The sequence below is a fragment of the Amphiura filiformis genome, chromosome 1, assembly GCF_039555335.1.
Source record: "Amphiura filiformis chromosome 1, Afil_fr2py, whole genome shotgun sequence".
Classification (NCBI taxonomy): Eukaryota; Metazoa; Echinodermata; class Ophiuroidea; order Amphilepidida; family Amphiuridae; genus Amphiura; species Amphiura filiformis.
The window spans coordinates 80,247,975-80,270,044 of NC_092628.1; the positions used below are offsets into that span (position 1 = coordinate 80,247,975).

Sequence of the window (22,070 nt, forward strand, 5' to 3'; positions counted from 1 at the left end):
TGTAATTTGTAAAGACAGTGATTTTTTGAATATTTTTTAGACTTTGACCGGAAATGACCCCTTAATGACCTTTGACCCCTCATCTGAGCACACCCTATAGACACCGACTAAAGTCGAGTCACATGATATAACCATGTCCTCATCGCATGAAATTTGTGGAAGGAGTAGCATTTTTGTGAAATCACATTTTGACCATTATAGCTAGGTCAAAGGTCACAGCAAGGTCAAAGTCAAATGGAAGGTTTGGCCTAGCCCAGTGGTCTTTTGTGTCAAGTTTGGTTGAAATCTGTCAATCCCTTGCGGAGCTAGATGCAGTTGATTGCGGTTGCCAGAAGAAGAAGAAAGAAGAAGAAGAAGAATTGGAAGAAGACAGAACAAGCCGACATTCGTCGTCGGCTTGTAACTATAGTCAACAGACGCTGAATACAAGCCGCAATTTGACCCCTATAACTTGACCCCTGGGTTACGGATGGGGTCAACTGCTCTTGCATCGTGCTTAGGATGTCATAAGAAATATTCCTGGTGAATTTGAGCTTAATCGGAACTTATACATGGATTTTGATTTTTTGAAAATTTTTGATTGACCTTTTTACCCCCTTATTGACCTTTGACCTCAATGAAAAAAAAAATCTTATGTACACCGACAAAATGCATTGTTCCAATTTTAATTAAAAAATTCTAACATGTTTAGTTCTTGAGATAAAAATTCTTGAAGTTATTCAGCTAAAAACAGGAAGTGACCCCTTAATGACCTTTGACCCCCAAAATAAAAATACCATGCATACATCTGGGAACACTAATTCATGTATGTTGGTTATATTATTCTGGTCTGTTTACATTTTGAGATAAAAATGTTTTGATCATTTTTGATAATTTTGGTTTTTGACCGGAAGTAACCCCTTAATGACCTTTGACCCCGAAACTGTAGGCATCCTAAAGACCCTGGCTAGTAGCAATGCATGTGTGCTAATGGCGACTCTCTGCTATGTAATTTGTAAAGACAGTGAATTTTTGAATATTTTTAGTAGACTTTGACCAGAAATGACCCCTTAATGACCTTTGACCCCTTATCTGAGCACACCCTATAGACACCGACTAAAGTCGAGTCACATGATATAACCATGTCCTCATCGCATGAAATTTGTGGAAGGAGTAGCATTTTTTGTGAAATCACATTTTTGACCATTATAGCTAGGTCAAAGGTCACAGCGAGGTCAAAGTCAAATGGAAGGTTTGGCCTAGCCCAATGGTCATTTGGGTCAACTTTGGTTGAAATCTGTTAATCCTTGCGAGCTACATGCAGTTGATTGCGGTTGCCAGAAGAAAGAAAGAAACTAGAGTCAACAGACGCTGAATACAAGCCGCAATTTGACCCCTATAACTTGACCCCTGGGTTACGGATGGGGTCAACTGCTCTTGCATTGTGCTTAGGATGTCATAAAAAATATTCCTGGTGAATTTCAGCTTAATCGGAACTTATACATGGATTTTGATTTTTGGAAAATTTTTGATTGACCTTTTGACCCCCTTAATGACCTTTGAACTCAAAAAAAAAAAAACCTTATGTACACCGACAAAATGAATTGTTCCAATTTTAATTAAAAAATTCTAACATGTTCATTTCTTGAGATAAAAATTCTTGAAGTTATTCAGCTAAAAACAGGAAGTGACCCCTTAATGACCTTTGACCCCCAAAATAAAAAATACCATGCATACATCAGGGAACACTAATTCATGTATGTTGGTTATATTATTCTGGTCTGTTTATATTTTGAGATAAAAATGTTTTGAACATTTTTGATAATTTTGGTTTTGACCGAAGTAACCCCTTAATGACCTTTGACCCCAAAACTGTAGGCATCCTAAAGACCCTGGCTAGTAGCAATGCATGTGTGCTAATGGCGACTCTCTGCTATGTAATTTGTAAAGACAGTGAATTTTTGAATATTTTTAGACTTTGACCAGAAATGACCCCTTAATGACCTTTGACCCCTTATCTGAGCACACCCTATAGACACCGACTAAAGTCGAGTCACATGATATAACCATGTCCTCATCGCATGAAATTTGTGGAAGGAGTAGCATTTTTTGTGAAATCACATTTTTGACCATTATAGCTAGGTCAAAGGTCACAGCGAGGTCAAAGTCAAATGGAAGGTTTGGCCTAGCCCAATGGTCATTTGGGTCAACTTTGGTTGAAATCTGTCAATCCTTGCATGGAGCTACATGCAGTTGATTGCGGTTGCCAGAAGAAAGAAGAAACTAGATCTGGCTACAGATCTGGACCTAGCCGGGGCCGGAAATGCCAGTCTTAAAGTTTGACCTTTGACCGGCTATTATGGATATCTCACACCATTAATGGTGTATCACTGTAGCATGTAGGGGCTTTATCCGTCTTCCATAGGCTGAGATACAGCTACTTTTCCGTAATTTTAAACATTTTTTGCAACTGTGACGTTTTGACCTCCTTAATGACCTTTGACCCCAATACAAAAAAACCCTCATATACACCGGGAAAATGCATTGTTACAGTTTAAATTAAAAAATTCTACTATGCTTAGTTATGGAGATAAAAATTCTTAAGTTATTTAGCTTAAAACCGAAATGACGTCTAAATGACCTTTGACCAAAAAATAAAAATACCGTGCATACATCGGGTAACACTAATGCATATATGAAGTTTATGTCACTCTGGTCTGGTTACGCTTTTGAGATAAAAAAAATGAACATATTTGATGATTTTTGGTTTTTTTTTTTTTTTTACCCCTTAATGACCTTTGACCTCAAAACTATAGACACCCCAAAGACCCTGGTTAGTAGCAATACATGTGTGCTAATGACAACACTCTGCTATGTAATTTGTAAAAACAGTGATTTTTTGAATATTTTTAGCTTTCAGACCGGAAATGACCCCTTAATGACCTTTGACCCCTTATCTGTGAACACCCTATAGGCACCGACCAAAGTCAAGTCACATGACCTAAGCATGTCACCATCACATGTTATTTGTGGAAGAAGAAGCATTTTAGAGTAAAATCGCATTTTTGCCATTGTGAGCAGGTCAAAGGTCAAATGGAGTTCAATTTCATGTCACATGTGGGGACTTGGTCAGTGGTGTTTGTGACCAAGTATGGTCAAAATCAGTCAAAGCATAACAGAGCTAGGGCGAAACGTGGCAAGTCACGCAAAATGTCACGTGTTGCCAGAAGAAAGAAAGATCCGATAGCATCACAAGACCTAGCCGGTGTCCCGGCTAGGTAAGAAAGAAGAAGAAGAAGAATTGAGAAGAGACAGAACAAGCCGACATTCGTCGTCGGCTTGTAACTAGAGTCAACAGACGCTGAATACAAGCCGCAATTTGACCCCTATAACTTGACCCCTGGGTTACGGATGGGGTCAACTGCTCTTGCATTGTGCTTAGGATGTCATAAGAAATATTCCTGGTGAATTTCAGCTTAATCTGAACTTATACATGGATTTTGATTTTTGAAAATTTTTGATTGACCTTTTGACCCTTTTAATGACCTTTGACCTCAATGAAAAAAAATCCTTATGTACACCGACAAAATGCATTGTTCCAATTTTAATTTAAAAATTCTACTATGTTTAGTTGTTGAGATAAAAATTCTTGAAGTTATTTAGCTAAAAACAGGAAGTGACCCCTTAATGACCTTTGACCCCCAAAATAAAAATACCATGCATACATCAAGTAACACTGATTCATGTATGATGGTTATATTACTCTGGTCTGTTTACATTTTGAGATAAAAATCTTTTGAACATTTTGGTTTTTGACCGGAAGTAACCCCTTAATGACATTTGACCCCAAAACTGTAGGCATCCTAAAGACCCTGGCTAGTAGAGATGCATGTGTGCTAATGGCGACTCTCTGCTATATAATTGGTAAAGACAGTGATTTTTTGAATATTTTTAGACTTTGACCGAAATGACCCCTTAATGACCTTTGACCCCTTATTTGAGCACACCCTATAGACACCGACTAAAGTCAAGTCACATGATATAACCATGTTCTCATCGCATGAAATTTGTGGAAGGAGTAGCATTTTTGTGAAATCACATTTTGACCATTATAGCTAGGTCAAAGGTCACAGCAAGGTCAAAGTCAAATGGAAGGTTTGGCCTAGTCCAGTGGTCATTTGGCTCAAGTATGGTTGAAATCTGTCGAAGCATAAGAGAGCTAGGGCGAAACGTGGCAAGTCACGCAAAAATGTCACGAGGTTGCCAGAGGAAAGAAGAAAGAAAGAAGAATTGAGAAGAGACAGAACAAGCCGACATCCGTCGTCGGCTTGTAACTAGAGTCAACAGACGCTGAATACAAGCCGCAATTTGACCCCTATAACTTGACACCTGGGTTACGGATGGGGTCAACTGCTCTTGCACTGTGCTTAGGATGTCATAAGAAATATTCCTGGTGAATTTCAGCTTAATCGGAACTTATACATGGATTTTGATTTTTTGAAAATTTTTGATTGACCTTTTGACCCCTTTAATGACCTTTGACCTCAATGTAAAAAAAACCTGATGTACACCGACAAAATGCATTGTTTCAATTTTAATTAAAAAATTCTAACATGTTCAGTTCTTGAGATAAAAATTCTTAAAGTTATTCAGCTAAAAACAGGAAGTGACCCCTTAATGACCTTTGACCCCCAAAATAAAAATACCATGTATACATCAGGTAACACTGATTCATGTATGTTGGTTATATTATTCTGGTCTGTTTACATTTTGAGATAAAAATTTGTTGAACATTTTTGGTTTTTGACCGGAAGTAACCCCTTAATGACCTTTGACCCCAAACCTGTAGGCATCCTAAAGACCCTGGCTAGTAGCAATGCATGTGTACTAATGGCGACTCTCTGCTATATATTTTGTAAAGACAGTGATTTTTTGAATATTTTTAGCTTTCAGACCGGAAATGACCCCCTTAATGACCTTTGACCTCAATTCTTTTTAGGAAGTTTTAAGCACTGCCACATGTTGATTCATATGCATGAGTCACATGATCATTGCATGAAATTTGTGGAAGGAGAAGCATTTTTTGTGAAATCACATTGTTTACCATTATAGCTAGGTCAAAGGTCACAGCGAGGTCAAAGTCAAATGGAAGGTTTGGCCTAGCCCAGTGGTCATTTGGGTCAACTTTGGTTGAAATCTGTCAATCCTTTGCGAAGCTAGATGCAGTTGATTGGTTGCCAGAAGAAAGAAAGAAGAAAGAATTGAGAAGAGACAGAACAAGCCGACATCCGTCGTCGGCTTGTAAGAATTGAGAAGAGATAGCACAAGCCGACGTTTGACGTCGGGCTTGTAAAGAAAGAAAGAAAGAAAGAATTGGAAGAAGACAGAACAAGCCGACATTCGTCGTCGGCTTGTAACAAAGTTCACACAATACAAATGTATAAGACCCCATTATTTTATCATGATTATAGCATAAGGCAATTTATAAGTCATTTTAAATGATTTTAAATGTGACGATATAAAATTTGTCTATAACACAGGGAGATATAAAATGTAGGGATTTGGGTACTTTTTTGTTCAATTTTCACAGAAATTGAAGGATTTTGACCTATGTTTTTGTTTGTCTGTTTACCCCTGGGTCGCTGAAACAAAGAATTATCCTACTATAATTCACCAGAATCTGTCTGTTTGTGTGTTTGTGTGTTTGTGTGTCTGTCTGTCCGCCTCTTTTCTCGGAGACTGGGGGTCGCACGTTCCTCAAACTTGGTGGGTGGGTGCAGCTTGGTATGGGGAAGAACGAGTTTATATTGGTTAGTGGGTCAAGGTCACCCAAGGTCATCCAGGGGTCATATTAGTAAAAACTGTTTTTCTCTGAGACTGGGGGTCGCACGTTCCTCAAACTTGACGGGTGGGTGCGTCTTGACCCGGGACAGAACAAGTTTGTATTGGTTAGTGGGTCAAGGTCACCAGAGGTCATCTAGGGGTCAAATTAGTAAAAACTGTCATATGGGCATGAAACTTGGTGGGTAGGTGCATCTTGACCTAAGACGGAACAAGTTTGTATTGATTAGTGGGTCAAGGTCACCCAGGGGTCATCTGAGGTCAAATTAGTAAAAACTGTTTTCCGCCTATTTTCTCGGACACTAGGGGTCGCACGTTCCTCAAACTTGGTGGGTGGGTGCATCTGGACCTCAGACAGAATAAGTTTGTTTCGATAGTGAGCCAAGATCACCCGAGGTCATCCAGGGGTCATTTGAGGTCAAATTAGTAAAAACTATCGTATGGGCATGAAACTTGGTGGGTACAGTCAACTTTTATAGTCAAATTTTTGGAAGGTCATTTTGGGGTCATCCGGGGTCACCCAGGGGTCATCTGAGGTCAAATTAGTAAAAAATGTCGATGCGCATGAAACTTGGTGGGTACAGTCAACTTTTAGAGTCAAATTTTTGGAAGGTCATTTTGGGCTCATCCAAGGTCAAATTACTAAAAACTGCCAAGGGCATGAAACGTGGTGGGTACAGTCAACATTTAGAGCTAAATTTTGGGAGGTCATTTTGAGGTCATCTGAGGTCAAATTAGTAAAAACTATTGGCATCAAACTTGGTGAGTACAGTCACCATCAGCCAGGTAATCGCGACAGCCGAGAACCGCCAAATACGGGTAACCGCCTAGTATTAATTAAATCACCTAATTTCTATCTATACTATAATAATCATAAGCGTTGTCTGTCTGTCCGGCTATGCGTTTCGCCGCGCTTCGCCGCATCAATCCGATATTTGGGACATGGGTAGGTGCCAGGAAAAGCATGTTGACCGTGTGATTTTGAAGGTCATCGGAGGTCATTGGAGGTCAAGGTCAAAGGTCAAATTTTTCAAACTTTGTCCGATCGGGCCCGATCGGGCCCAAATTTGGTGGGTGGAATCCTTGATACGAGGGGTATATATGCCTGAAATAAAATCGAGGTCAACCGAGGTCAAAGGTCATTACGGAGGGGTCAAATTTCAAACTTTGTCCGATCGGGCTCAAACTTGGTGGGTCGAAACCTTCGTATGAGGGGAGCATGAAAAACATTATATGGAGGTCATCCAAGGTCAAAGGTCATGGATTTCAAACTTTGTCCTATGGGGTTCAAACTTGGTGGGTGCAATCCTTGATACGAGGGGAATATATGCGCAAAACAAAATTGAGGTCAACCGAGGTCAAAGGTCATGTAGGGGCTAAATTTAAACTTTGCCCTATTGGGCTTAAACTTGATAGGTGGAATCCTTTGTATGACTGAGGGGAGCATGAAACAGTATCGCTATCGTGCCAGTGCTCTCACAGCATCTGGGCTCTCATAGCCGCAGGTGCACTAGTATAATTAATAAAGGACAAAGAAAGATAAAAGCAAAAGTATGCTTCATTTAGTTAAAACAATAGTAACATCCCTGTTGTGTACAAAAATATAACTCTATACGACAATGCAAATCAGGATCAATTTGTGGACTAAGTGCACAGGGAAATGTTGAGTATGTAAATTAAATGGAACAGCCAAAATGCCAATGGGTATGTAATTTAACTAGAACAGCCTAAAATTGATATCGATATTAATATTGACGTCACAGATTCGATTTGTCACGTGATCGTCAAACCTGTACTAAAGGTGTCAGTTCTGCAGGAACTGACACAAAAATGTCATGTAATCCCTTGTTAGATGTCAATTAGACATTTCAGTGGAAAGTGTCAAGTGTAGATCAATTTTTGTTGAGCATCTGATAGCCATATTTCTGTCCTTTATTAGATGATCTGCAAGAAGGGGAAGATTTAGCAGCAAGATGGGACCAGTTGTGTGGTATGTCCATTGGTGCCTTAGCTGAACTAGTATTTCTTCCATTGGGTCTGGATACATGTTTGGAAGGCAAGAGAAAGGTGAGTATAATTTTCCACATGTCTGTTGAAACCTCTGTCCACTTGAAACTGTAAAATAGAATTAGTTTTGAGAAGAACTAAAGGCATTTTTCTAAATGTCTTAAAGGTTATTTGCCATGCATCGATGGTGCAACATTGATGAAATCTGAACAATTATGGAAAATGCCTGTTCTCTGTATAACATTATGAGAATTCCACTATAGTGGATTGTAGAGAATACATGTGGCAGAAATATAATGATAATCAAAAGCACCAACATTGTAAAGGTTGACATATTTAGCACTTGGTGTTCATTATTGCCACCATTGTTTTACATGAAGATTGCAAACAAAAACACACATAAAATACAAGTTTACTGAACATATGTCAAAATAAAGAGGTTCACTTTATTCCCATCCATTAGTAACATGTAAAACTGGAATCAACTTCCTCTTCTGGTCTGACTCTTGATAATGATATAAGGAGTGTTTGACCTAAAATGATAAAATTTTATTACAACTTACAAGTAAGTCACTGCAACTGGTGAACTATATTTTCATGACCATTAAATGATTTTATCGTTCTCACAGATGGCTGACTGTGTAGGTGCTCAGATGGCAGACCCCAAACATCAGGAACTCACCAAGAATTTCTTCACATTCCTTATTAATCCATCATTCTGTGAAAATGTACTCAAGGTAAGCAATGTACTCTTTATAACATTCAAAGTTAACTTTTTCGTGTATGAAGTTGAAAAAACAAGAACTCTTAAAGATTTCTAACATACTTCACAATAATTATTTTGATGCCATTGAGATATGTCAAAATCATATTATCACTTCTTCACAGTAGAGGCAGTAGTTTTAAGCACCTTGTCCATTATGTGCGACATGTTCTTGCTGCAGTATTGTTTTTCACAGATTAATCTCATTCGGAATGTGTTTTATTTTTTATTTTGTAGACTCTATACTTCAGTTGTCAGGTATCCAAGGAGCTATGTGAATTTCTAGCACAAGGCAAAGATCACATTCCATTCTTAATTCTTATTCTTCAAGGAAAGGTTAGTAACCAAACACTTTAGACCATCTAATACAGACTTTCATATGTATTTACACATGTATTTAAATGATTAATGAAACTTTCATATTGTGTATAAATGTCTTAAAATGAGACATTTGTCAGATAGCATCTGTTGTTATCAGCTGTTTAAATACAGTTAAAAGTAATTGAAGTAATTGCTGATCAAAGGAGTATCTGTCACGGTTCCTACAAAAGCAAAATGGATCAGCTACATGTTCAAGAACCAGCAGACACTCACCGATGTGTTGGGTGTGGAATTTTTAGGGGAACCAATTTCTCACTTGGAAGAATTTGAACACTGAATCTTTTGATTGTAAATAAAAGTTGTATTAAATCTGTAACACATTTTTGCCACCCAATGTTTCCAATAATATCAGTTGATAATTGATGATGGGTAAAATAACTGAGTGAGAAGACTTTTTACAGTTTCATAGTGCATAGCATCAAAAAGATCCTAAGTCAAGTCTGTGTATTAGATGCAACATGAAACAAAGAGTTATACTTTTTTCTATGTTATACTTACAAATCAGTTTACGATTAACTTCAAAACTTATTTTAAACTTCTTGGTGAAGAATAATGATAATAAATTATAATTATGGAATTTATCCTTACAGGTTGAAATAGATGACATGTATCAGAACACGGTATATGAGATGACAATACAGACCCTGGCTTGTATTATCATAACACTGGGAGAAATACCACCACAGTAAGTAGCAATAATAAATAATTTACCATCAAAAAATTGGTTGTCAGTCATATAATGTGACAAAATCATTCACAATGCTTGTGTTGATTTCCTTTTGGAAACCTGTAAAAAATGTTGGTATTGCATTACCTAACTTGCTATATGTATTGATAACTTCAACAGTTAGACTAATACAGACAAGTCACCAACAGGTGAAGTTCCAGCATCACATGTTAATGAGGGGCAATTGTTCCATGAAGTGTGAGAGACAAAACTGCAATGCACATACTGCTTATTTTCACGTAAACGAAAAGACACACAATACTCTATTACTAAGCCCTGGCAAAAAACGCAATCTTGGTTTTCTCGCCGCAATAAATAAAACAAGGTGTTTAATGCCGTAAAAACTTCCGAAAATCATTGAGTTCCATGCCGTGTTGACAATTCATGTCATCAACAATGATCAAGTAAGCTTAAAATGCACTCACCAGTGTGTAGTTTCAGTGCTTAATTGGTCTCTAAAATGTCATGTCAAGGTAATTGAATACCAAATTATAGTAGTTTATAGTTAAATTTATTAAACTGAGAAAGGATTTATTATGTAAACAACATATTGAGGTGGAAATACTTGAACTTCTGTTTACGTTTTTCATCCTTCGATCGGTGAATCGGCACATGTTTACATACATTGGACTGATTGGAATTCCAGAGGGCAGTATTTTGTTTTTCATATTCAGGGATTTTTCTGTTTTTGGCGGCGATTTTCCGGTTAAATCTCGGTTTTTAAAGCAAATTTGGGGTAAATCTTGCTTTTTATCTTTTTATATCTCGTTTTTTGCCTTTAAAAATTGTGTTTTTTGCCGGGGCCTATCTATTACATAACATGAAGGCTTGTAATACTTGCATGATTTGTTAAACATGCATGATCGAACGAGCGGCCTTCATGAATATGCAAGAATTCACAGCATACAGGGTGGATGTTGGTGAGTAGTCTGCAGTAGTATGTGGTGATAGCAGTATAAATGAAATGATTATGTATTGGCATCTCATTTAAAAGAAAATGAAAGTATAAGAACCTTGATTGTCTTTTATGAGTATGTGTCATTTACCCTAACGCATATCTTATGCCTACTTTTATGCTTATATATATGTTTGTATGGCTTCAAGTACAGAAGAATATTGAGGATAAAGACACTCCAATTGTAACATTGTTGCATTATGATCTGAGAATCTTTTTTTCCCTTTGTGTGTTTAGGATGATAGAAGCTACTGTATTATTTGCAGCTATTCTCCTGGACACTCAAGTAGCAAGCCACACAGTAAGTCTTTAACAAATATTCTCAGAATGAAAACAAAACTAGGCTGCCGTTAACTGCATGTGACTATTGATAGTCACTCAATGATACATGCAACAAATGTAAATTTAATGTCTTTCAAACAAAAATGAATGATTATTGTAAGTTAACTTTACTCAAACTAGTCCATCTCAAGAAAACCCAAACAAAAAGCAAATCTGCATTGGCCCTTTAAGCTGAGCTGATAAACTACAGTATTACTTAGCTTCATTTTCATGTAATAATTTGTTACATTTCAGACTGCTGCTTGTCTTCTTGTAAGTCAGTTATTATATCATGGTATAGCAATAGAGATGCCAACATCTGATTTATTAGCTGCTCTGCAATCAGCTCTAACAGATCTATCACAGGTAAGTATTTATTATAAGGCAATGATTGAAAGAATGAATCATCTTGTGTCATCAAAAGGCTTCACAATAATTCCAGTTGTTTAAATGTAACATTGAAGGTTTTGTCCAAATAGAAAATTGATCTGCTTACAGGAATTTTAATATATAGATAGTAAACCATATTTCTTTAGTGAATCTGCATTATCAGCCTCAACAATGACAGAAATAGAGTAAATTCTTTCAGCCGTTTACAGTTCTGTTATGAAACACATGTTTAAAAGAAAGTTTTAACAGAGATTCTTTGTATAGATTCACATTTGCTGAAGAAAGATTTAGAACTGTAAAAATGTCCAAATATCAGTCCCAGAACAACGCCAAATATGGATTAAAAGACCTTTGACCTTGGATGTACAACAACATGTTATGATCTAATGGGAAACTGTGCACATCAACAAACACCATTTCTATCAAAAAGGCAACGTCTGATATAATTTGCAACCACATAAATTACTAGAGTTGGTTCTTCTCTTGGATTTGGACCAAGCTTTAGAATATCGAATGTTGCGCTTTGAAATAAAACAAACCAGAAATTTATCACCCATTGTAAAAGATATGGTACATGTACCGAATACATGTACATACATTGGCTGACCTTGTGGATTTCCTGGCCCAGTCATGCTAACCACATAAGGAGATTATACGATTAATATAGTGCAGCTATTGTCATAGCAGGGTATTATTATGTAATACTCCTGATCCATATTTGGCGTTCTCTTGGACTGAATATGGATACTTTTTTGTAATTGAATCAGTCAAATTTTCAGGCATGCTGAAATGTTCTTGCTTTTGTGTAACATCTGTATTTAAGTCTTTGTCAACAATGATATAAGTGATCATTTATTCATGGTAATTATTATTCTTGCAGATCTGTGTGCGTTGCCCATTTGACTATGGTGTTTTAGATGGTTTAATGCTACTGCTGTGTCAATTCTTGAATGTTGGTGAGACCACAGTGAGCAGGATACTCATTGAGTCAGGTGTCTGGCAGATGTTATGGAACAGGTGAGGCTTTACAAATTAGTGTGTTGTATAGTGAGTCTTGCAGATGGATGATACTCTGATTTGGGGGATGGGAATTTTAAAAAAAAAGGTTCATTAATTTTGACCAAGCAAATATAAGCAGGTCACTTACAGAGCTGTGGCCATCACAAATGCCAAATACTTTTTGACATAGCAGCTTCAAAATGGCTTTTGAATTCAGTTATCGTATTACTTTGCAAATTGGCTCCTTACACATTGTTTTATTCATAGCATGTTTTGACAGTAACTCAAGGTAGGATTAAACTGTTAAACTGAATTTATACTTGATTGCTGAGAGATTGCAATGTACCGCTTTTGGAAAGCGATTGGCAATCACAGAATTTTGCGAAGCGTCGCCCATCGCTTTTGCATTTATACTTATCACGGCGATAGCAAATGCAGACAACAATTATAATAGATCCAGTTGGTTGGCAATGATTGCTTGATACATTCATGTGTCAAGCGTCATAGCTCTGAAGTTGAGATTTCTTTGACTTGCAAAACAACATTATTTTTGCTTCAGCGATTTGTATCAATTGATGGGCTTGATGCTTTGAAAACGGAAGTAAACACTTAGCATGTGTGAGAATCGCTTTTCAGCAAAGGCAATCAAGTATAAATTCAGCTTTAGAAGACAGTGAAAGACTGCTTTAGCTCATAACTGCCTTTAGAAGCCTTTGTTTATCATAATAACTACTCATGAAATCTATTCATTTTGCATGTGTTTCTCACTTTTTTGTTATTACAACAGGATAGTGCAATCATTGGGAGTAATTGAGCCTGAATCAGGCCTACCCATACAAGACCTTGAAGATGATAATGAAGATGGCCCAAACCCATCCTTGCCTAGCTGTCAACCTGAATGGAGTCTCATCTCTCCTGCAGGACTTATGGCTGGTCTACAAGTCATCACTATTGTCTTTACACAGGCAAGTCATATAGAATAGACATACTCAATTATGTAAAATACCACTTAAAAGTAAGTATAAATGGAGCATTCGCTAATCAAGTGACCATCTAAAAAAAGGCATAGTTGAAGTGAGAAGAATATCTCACATTGTGGAGTCCAAGGGTTTATGTGAGCACTTCTGATGGGGGTCCATGGTTAATCCCTCAGCAAAGGTACAGGGGAAATGCCCTCAGAAGCCCCAGGGCTTAGCATCATGAAGTGTTCATTGGAGGGTCTACTTTTTGCGGATGCCTATTAAAGAGGCTCATTACATCTAAATGAAAATATGTCCACAAAATTTTTTTTCAAAACTCATTTTTGCGTATGTATTGTAAATGTGTTCAGTGAGGATTTGAATACATGCACTTTGGCAAGATGTCTTAATTCACTGTGTATGTTCTTCTTTTCTTTTTCTTTTTTTACAGGAACCATATCAGTGTGTGCCATTGCTATGTAATGCTGAGGGAGCTGTGATGCTAAGTCTTAGTACTTTAATATCTAAAGACTTCCTGTCTATTTTAGGTGGAAGGTAAATATGTATTCATTTTCACCTATAAGAAGCAGAACATACTGTGTTATACAGATTTGCACAATGCTGTTGAAATCTTGGTCTTTCAAAGTCTATGCCAAAGTCCTTTTCCAAAATAAGTAGACTTAGCATGTGGGATATATCGTTACAATCATTATTTATTCCGACACCTCATTAATTCCCCTGGACCTTTGGATGTATTGTAAAAGGCATTAGCATTTTACTTTGCTCTAGTGCTGGTTATCATGCCCGTCCAGTGACCCCTGGCCTAATCCCACCCAGGACAATATGCATGAGGTGTTGCTGCAATTGGAACAGATTATAACTTTATTTTAGATTTGCAGTATATTATTGAAGAATTCTGAACATCACTTGGTTTCAGAGAACAATGGCAGTTCCTTGCTCAGATTGACATGCGCGCCCTGTTAATAAGTGAAATATTTTTGTTCCCTTCAAGAGCGCTGCTCTGCACCGACCAAAGTTTTGACTCGTAATCAACCAATCGGATTATCGGTTTGTTGTTATGATTGTCAGACGATTGAATCAGCCAATCAGAACCCTACTTCCGTGTTTTCGCTCTGTAAGCTCTCCAAATGTAAACAACTGCCATTCTTCTCTGCCAGAAACTGTAACTTTACCTCTTAATAGTGCCCAAAATATGTATGTACCAAGATGAAATCTTCAGAAATGTGGTTTCTCTATGAATCAAACATACCATTGCATTGTAATGTGAGTCCAAGACAATATATAACAAATCCCATTGATTATTCTCTTACCTTTCAGTATCAGTGATGAGCAAGACCTTGCTGGTATGGTGGTTGATATTATCCTGCATGTCTGTCAACTCCTGTGTTTTCCATTTGCTATGGATGTACATGACATGTTGATGTCAGCAATAACTAATAGTCTACAACAGAGTCTTATCTTGCCAAAACTAGTAGAAGCTTGCCGAATATTCCTGAAACCTGACCTGCTAGAGGTTCCTATTGGTGAGTTGTACTTAAATGGTTTCTGTTTCTTTTTCACCAAAAGAATTTAAAAGTGAGAATATGGATTTTGAATAGGCCTAATCCTACAGAAAGTCTACCATGCTTCATAGTTGTACATGGGGACTTAATTGCCTGTGCAGTGTTTGGCACCTTATCATGAGAACCTTATCACATGCAAAGCACATTTACAGGGTTGTAGATATGCATCAACTAAATATAGTCATGTATTATTAAGGATTGATTTACAAAACCAATAGATTAGTGGTGAAATGATGGTAAAACGCACCAACTGGCATTTCATCGTTCTAGACCAGTCAGTTGAAGCTCTGGTACTGCGGGAACTAGTGTTGCCAGTCCTTTTGTCGCTTTGTAGCAGAGGGTTGTAAAGATTACTCTGATTATATGTGCCCTTGTCTTGGTTCATGGTGTTATTCATTCCTTTCCTCTTGATCCATATGGATTCCTTTATCCATCGCTTGATACGTACCTCCTCCTTATCAATAACTCTCGACTCCTCCCAGTTAATTATATGATTACTTCTTACTGCATGGTCTGACTTATTTGTTCACTCTCGGAAACTTTTCTGTCTGATCTGGTATATTTTCTAGAACAAGCTATGTCCAAATCCTTTTATGTTCAGACAGTCTAATACCAAATTGTCTACCTGTTTCCCCTATATAAGTTAACTTACAGTCACTGCAATGGATTTTGTACGATTAATTTTGTTTTAACTTGCATCTTTACAGGATTGCTTTCCAGACTTATTCTCAGCAATGATATCTTTGTCTCTCAGTTTTCTGATGCCATTAAACAGCTCAAGGTAGGTAAACAGGTATTATTGGATAATGTTGCTTTTGTAAACTTCAGAATTTTATCAATCAAATAAAAGAGCAGGGTTAATGAGAGCATTGTGGAGATGATTTCAGCCATACTTTTTTACAGTGATGTGTTTGAAATTTGACTTTCTATATCTATCACCTGTTTTTTTGCAATGTTGGCATTTTCAACTAATTTACAGAAAATCTTATTGTTTTATAATTTATAAATGATCAGTTTTGATATTCAGTAACTATTTTGAATGATAAAAGTATCATGATATATGCTGAATACTTGGTCTATTATCTGTCTCCTTGTATGATGTTTAAATAAAGCATTTTTGTTGTTGATATATAGTTGCTTGTTTTCATCAGCCCAAACCTTTTTTTTCTCCTTAACAGGCAGCAACATTTGTATCATCCACTCTAAGTACAGAATGTCCTCAGTCAGTGCAATGTGATATGCTATCTATCTGTAGTCATTTAGCTCGGAGCTCAGCCCACCATCTGCCTCTACTTAAAGATATATTACAGGGAAGTAAAGGTGAGTTATATCCTCCAAGTACAGAATGTCCCCAGTAAGTGCAATGTGATATGCTATCTACCTGCAGTCATTTAGCTCGTAGCTCAGCATAACACCTGCCTCTACTGAAAGATATATTACAGGGAGGTAAACTCCTTAAAATATCCAAAGTATAACTATCAGAATCCTGAAGAGCTTCATATTTTGTTCTTAATTTCCCTTCACTGTCAGTTATGGGAAGCTAGCACTATTTCTAAATTGAAATTGCATAACATTCATTCATGTTAGCTGTAGACCATGATGTAAACCATGAGCATAAAGAAAACTTAACAATGACCATCTAAGCTGTAGACCATGAGCATAAACATATTGACAACACTTTACACAATTCAACACATTCTGCATGCAAACTAACAACACTTGCACTTGCTTCATTTGTAGGTAACTATGAGTGTTTATCCAGCTTACTGAGTAGCAGGGAGGTGACAGTACAGGCTAGAGCATGTGGATTGGTAGGAAACCTACTCAGGCATACAGCTGATTTCTACTCAGTACTCAAGAGTAAAGAAGATATCATTCAAGCACTGTTGCTGTGTCTGGTCAGTGGGGAGACAGATGTTAGAAAGGTAGGTTTTTATTACAGGCTATAGATGAGGTGTGTCATGTGCATTCTAAACACTGACAAACAAGAACACACACATTGGAAATTTTTGTGTGACATCGGATGTACAGGGACCATTTACAGCCAGGTTCCTGGAAAGTTACACTAGATCAAAAGAGCAGTTGGTGGTGTAGAGTCAGTCTGCACTTGCATGATGACAACTTGGGGAGCGAGTTGGCGCAGCACATGTTCCCTCGCCTTGCACCACTGGAGTCCCGGTTTCAAGCCCCGGCCGTGCTCAAGGACTATATGTGCATTTGGTTTATCCCGATCCAAGCTTGCTCTCTCAGGTTTTCTCCTGGATCTCGGGTTTCCTCCTGCTTTCAAAATCGGTGATAAGTTTGTTTGGTTATCAAAACCTTCACCCAGTAGAATTTTGGGAGCTGCACAGATAATTGGTGGATGTAACAATCAAAGTGCGGATAGGTTTGTGCCAGGTTCTACTGCAACCAGCCTAGATGATGAAATTCACCAGTGGCAGTGTAATTACAGCGCTTTGAATCCTACTATATAAAAATGCACTACTCTGTCGGTCGGACATCCGGGCTATCTCTAGTCTCGGGCCCAAACTGCATGTGGCTCACGGTTTGTTGTGAACAACAGAAACCGGCTGTGAAGGAGGCTACATAGCGATGTTGCTGGAGTGGCATTCAATTTCGGGAAAAAGCGACACTTTCGACCATGGAATTTAATTTTAAGTTTGTCAGTATATAAACGGTAAATCAAGTAAGTTTCTTTCACTCTGAAGACTTAGAAACAGTTGTTTGATTAAACTGACTATTTGCGATCGAAATTTACATAACACCAATGACAGAAATCATCAACAAAAATCGAATCAGGGACTTGTTTTCACTCGAACATCATCAACCGGAAGTGACGTGACACGGACCGACAGAATAGCTTGATCAGCTCGTAATAGGCGGGAAATGTTAAACTTTTACCACTACGCCAAAAAGTAGACCCACGTTAAGAGTGCTATTTGTTTACCTGTCTGGTCTTTATTTTGTGTGTTAAAGAAAGTAAACAAAGTAGAGGACTTGAATTAATAATTCGTAATGCCTCTTGGCGAGATGTCTCAAGAAAATTCTCAAAATAAAATATTTTGATATTAATCCGCGATGTTATAAGGCCCGCCGATTACGAGCTGATCAAAGTATATATAAATTTATTTATTTTTTGAACTTGAAGGGTGCACAGTAATACACGTAAATGGGTATTTGGAATTGAATTGTGAAAACTCAAGTAGTAACACTGGCCATGTTTGCTGGTGGTTACAGAAAGGGGTGGGTGTGCATGACATGTGGGGCATGCAAAAATTAAAAACTTTCATACTTGGCCATCTACTCATTAAAAGAAAAAAATAGAGAAAAAATAGATTTTAAAGAGCCTTGAAATGATTTTAGCAAGTCTATTGAAGTTTTCATAATAACTATTTCCATCTTTTTATAATTATTGATATTTCTTACAGGCATCAAGCTACTGCATAGGTAATGCGGCATATCACAATCAAGACCTGTATGAGAAGCTTGGCAGTAGCATACCAGACTTAATCAAATTACTCAATGATCCAACAGCTAGAATAAGAACCAATGCTGCAGGTAAACAGAGTTGTAATCATTTTACACACATAAAGCTACCCATAACCTAAATCCACAAAAACCAAACTAACTTTACTAAAAATCAATCCAAAATCTTGATACAAAATCTTGATCCAAAAACCTAAACTCCAAAGTACATTCAAAATGTGTACTAAACCCAAATTTAACCCAACCTAACCTCCAGAACCATTATAAAAGTTATTCTTATTTTAAAAAGTAATATTAACCCAGTTCCTAATACAATATGAGCAAGGTATTTACAATAACGCTTCCTATTTTCCTGATGGCCCACCTTGTTTCCAACACTGGCTAGACTAAAGTAGGCTTCTTTGTTAATAAGGACCAACTATTTTTAAACACTATCTGTTTCTCATCACAATTATATTTTCCATATAGGAGCTCTTGGCAACATGGCAAGACACTCAACCAAGCTTGTGAAACCACTGATAGAGGCCAAGGCTGCTGAAAGGTAAGATATGATGCATGTGGCTTATAAATATGGGTGAGGGGGTGCACACATACAAACACACATGTACCCCTACACGCAAGCATATATGTGACACGATCTGCTCCACGGGGGCCAAAAGAGGCATTTTAGAAAATTGAGTTACTATAATTTTTATCTTGTAGTAACATATTAGGCTATCATATACTGAAAACACCAAATGTCTAGCATATTTGGTTATCAAGTTATGAGGTTTTGTGATGTGTATTTTCTTATTGTTTTTTACTCCATATATTTGCCTTTATCTCAATTTCAAATTTGCCGCCTTTGGCCCCCATGGATCAGAGCGTGTTACATATGTGATGCAATTAAGCCAAATTAGTCTAAAGTAGTTCCAGGTTAATTTCGGGATTCTTACATTTTCTTTTCAGTGTATTCAAAGCTCCACATTAGTGAAAACCCCATGTCAATACGACCTTTGGTTACAAAGTTACAACAATTTAAACACTGGTACATTAAAAAAAAGAAACATAGAAAATCAAGTTAGAGTACTTATATTGAGCAATTTTTAGCACACCTTAAATACATAGTCACTTAGCAATGATACCTTTGGTTTAAGATATGGCTACGAAATTTGGCAAATCGAAGTTGGATGGGGTAAAAAAAGTCACTTTTTTAACATTTTCCCTTTGGAATGTTTTTCCCTTCCATTTTTGCAAAAAGTCAATTTTGATTTTCCCACCCCTACACATATCATTTGGCCCATATCTCAAAGCTAGGATTGTTGAGTTCCGACTGATTTTGCTTGAATGCATCACAATTTCACATATAAACACATGCACTCCAGCACAGACAGTGAAGGTTGTTGTGCTTATGTGAAAAGGTATTTCATTATTAACTAAAAAGTGCAACTTAAGGTCAAAAAGAAGTTTTCTGAAAGTTATGAAATGGCATACTGTGAAATTGTTTACCTATACGTGTGTATTTCTTCATTTCTAGGTTATTGGAGACTGCATGTCATGATGGTCAGTATAATGTGCAGGATGTGGCATTGATATCACTACGCACTATGGCTAGGCATTCACAGTTTAAACAGGTCAGTAATAATAATGTGTACCCTGGAAAGCAGAAATCATGCCATCAGGGTAGGGATAGAGTAGGAGTGAATGGTATAATTAATTATCTAGTACTTCATTGTATGTGTCAGCAACCTTGATGTTACAAGCAATACTCAACTGTAATCAGTTGCGGCACTACAGAAGGTAGGGCAAATATTTTCTTTCCCCCAGTTTGCCTCCCCCCTCCCATACACACCAAATTACAAAAATTTGCACTTTTTAGGGCAATTTTATGGAAAATTTGTTGATTTTGTCCCTCCCCTGAAATTCACTTTGCCCCCATGCCCCCTGAAAAAATTGATGCCGCCTCTGACTGTAACCCAGTAATGCTTAACGTACTTGATAGTGACAGGAATGTAAACTGGATTAAAAATTAGATCACTGTCTACATGCACAAATTATTATACAAGTGTTACCAAACCAATTTTGTCCTTTTAATTTCTTTCAATCCAGGCTTTGTTAAAAATCAGTGCAATGGATAAGTTAATGAAGCTATCAGACAATGTACAGAATTCAGATGGTGATATGTCTCCTGGAAGCTTATCATCTGCCAGAAGTGGACGTAATAGTGCAAGCTCTGTGGCTCATCATTGCTCAAGATTAATAGCTATGCTACGCAGATCAGCAAGTGGAAGATACTGAAATAAAACAATACATCATACTGATGTGCTTCAGTCTCTGCCCCATGTAACCAGCAAGTGACAAAACATTGCTCAAGTTTGATAGCTATGCATATTACACTATTTTGCAAAGACCTTTCCAACTGGCCGACCGACCGTGTATTTAAGAATTAGGTCACACATTCGTCACACGATGCTAGGCAGATTGATCGGCAAATGAGGTGCTGATGGCATGATTCAATTAGCCAATCAGAACTTGACTTCATATGTATGCCATAAACTGCTCCAAATCGGGCAGTGCAAAAGGTCATTGCAAATAGGTGCAGATAGTAAATATCTGATTCTGTTGAAGTTATTGAGACAATCCTGCAAGTAACTGAAAGCAATGCGTATATGTTATCTAATGGAAGTTTTTATTACTATAATTGGTTCACCTCAAGTGGCAGTGACATAGGTGCATGATTCCCACATGTCATTAACATAATTCCACAGAGCGTATATATACACACATACAAAGATAGTTTGTTGGCATGCCTGTGGTGCAACCACAGAAAGGCATTGACATAACCACTAAACTTGAGGTGAAACAAAGTTTAGAAATGGATGTACCAATGTCAGGTTAGCAGTCACCAATTGAAGATTAAAAGGGATATTACTTGTGTCAATTAATCTTTAGTGTGACTTTCATATGCATACCTAAAAGTTGCTCCTGTTCTTATGGCCTATACATTTTAGTTCCACTTGTGATTGTGATGTGTAAGTTTTCAAAGTTACTTTTTACAGAAATGTTGACATATTGTACATTGATAGCAATCCTAGGTAAATATATTGATGCTTTATATTAAAGCTGAAAGTAAGCAGCTGTAGGGAGTGATAGGTGAGATGTATGCAGTCTTTCATTTAACATGAATTTTTAAATACAGTGACATAAATTATTATTATTATTATTATTATTATTATTGAATGATTAGGATATGGTGCAAGTAAAAAGTTCCTGAATACTAGGATCTTTGGATATGATAATGCACTTAAAGATGCTTTGCTTGTTTCAGTGACCAATGCAAATTTTGTATTTGCCTGCTACCAAAAGGTAGAGTGTGTTTTCCATAAGTTATTGATAAGTTTTTGTTTTTTAAGTACCTATTCATTTCGGGATAATTAAAATTCACCCAAGAAAGTATTCATAATTTGACCCAAGAAAGTATTCATAATTTGATCCAAAATGCATACTGCATGTTCAAATTTCATATGGTTTGATTTTTAGTATGTACCCTTATAAGGCACCCAGTTTTGTTGCATAATAGGCACTAATCATGAAAAGCTATTTTATGATGCACAGGGTACCCTCTAAAAATTAATTGAGGTAAGGCCAAAAAAAGAAACAAGTTTGTTTCCAGTGGTGCGCACATTGCTTTTTGGTGGCC

The 22,070-nt window shown here is 37.1% G+C and overlaps 1 protein-coding gene across 1 annotated transcript in view; it reads left to right on the forward strand.

The window, feature by feature from the left end:
* LOC140154349 (serine/threonine-protein kinase 36-like) overlaps positions 1 to 21,706 on the forward strand; it is a 51,911-nt gene extending 30,205 nt beyond the window's left edge. The window contains exons 15-31 of the mRNA XM_072176919.1: positions 7,760 to 7,887; positions 8,457 to 8,564; positions 8,828 to 8,926; positions 9,562 to 9,656; positions 10,891 to 10,954; positions 11,230 to 11,340; positions 12,245 to 12,381; positions 13,151 to 13,328; positions 13,774 to 13,877; positions 14,661 to 14,866; positions 15,613 to 15,686; positions 16,084 to 16,225; positions 16,646 to 16,830; positions 18,334 to 18,463; positions 18,860 to 18,932; positions 19,908 to 20,004; positions 20,480 to 21,706. Coding sequence (XP_072033020.1) covers positions 7,760 to 7,887; positions 8,457 to 8,564; positions 8,828 to 8,926; positions 9,562 to 9,656; positions 10,891 to 10,954; positions 11,230 to 11,340; positions 12,245 to 12,381; positions 13,151 to 13,328; positions 13,774 to 13,877; positions 14,661 to 14,866; positions 15,613 to 15,686; positions 16,084 to 16,225; positions 16,646 to 16,830; positions 18,334 to 18,463; positions 18,860 to 18,932; positions 19,908 to 20,004; positions 20,480 to 20,668 — 2,120 coding nt within the window. The 3' untranslated portion in view covers positions 20,669 to 21,706. The remainder of the gene's footprint in view (positions 1 to 7,759; positions 7,888 to 8,456; positions 8,565 to 8,827; positions 8,927 to 9,561; positions 9,657 to 10,890; positions 10,955 to 11,229; positions 11,341 to 12,244; positions 12,382 to 13,150; positions 13,329 to 13,773; positions 13,878 to 14,660; positions 14,867 to 15,612; positions 15,687 to 16,083; positions 16,226 to 16,645; positions 16,831 to 18,333; positions 18,464 to 18,859; positions 18,933 to 19,907; positions 20,005 to 20,479) is intronic.
* Positions 21,707 to 22,070: the final 364 nt, after the last annotated feature.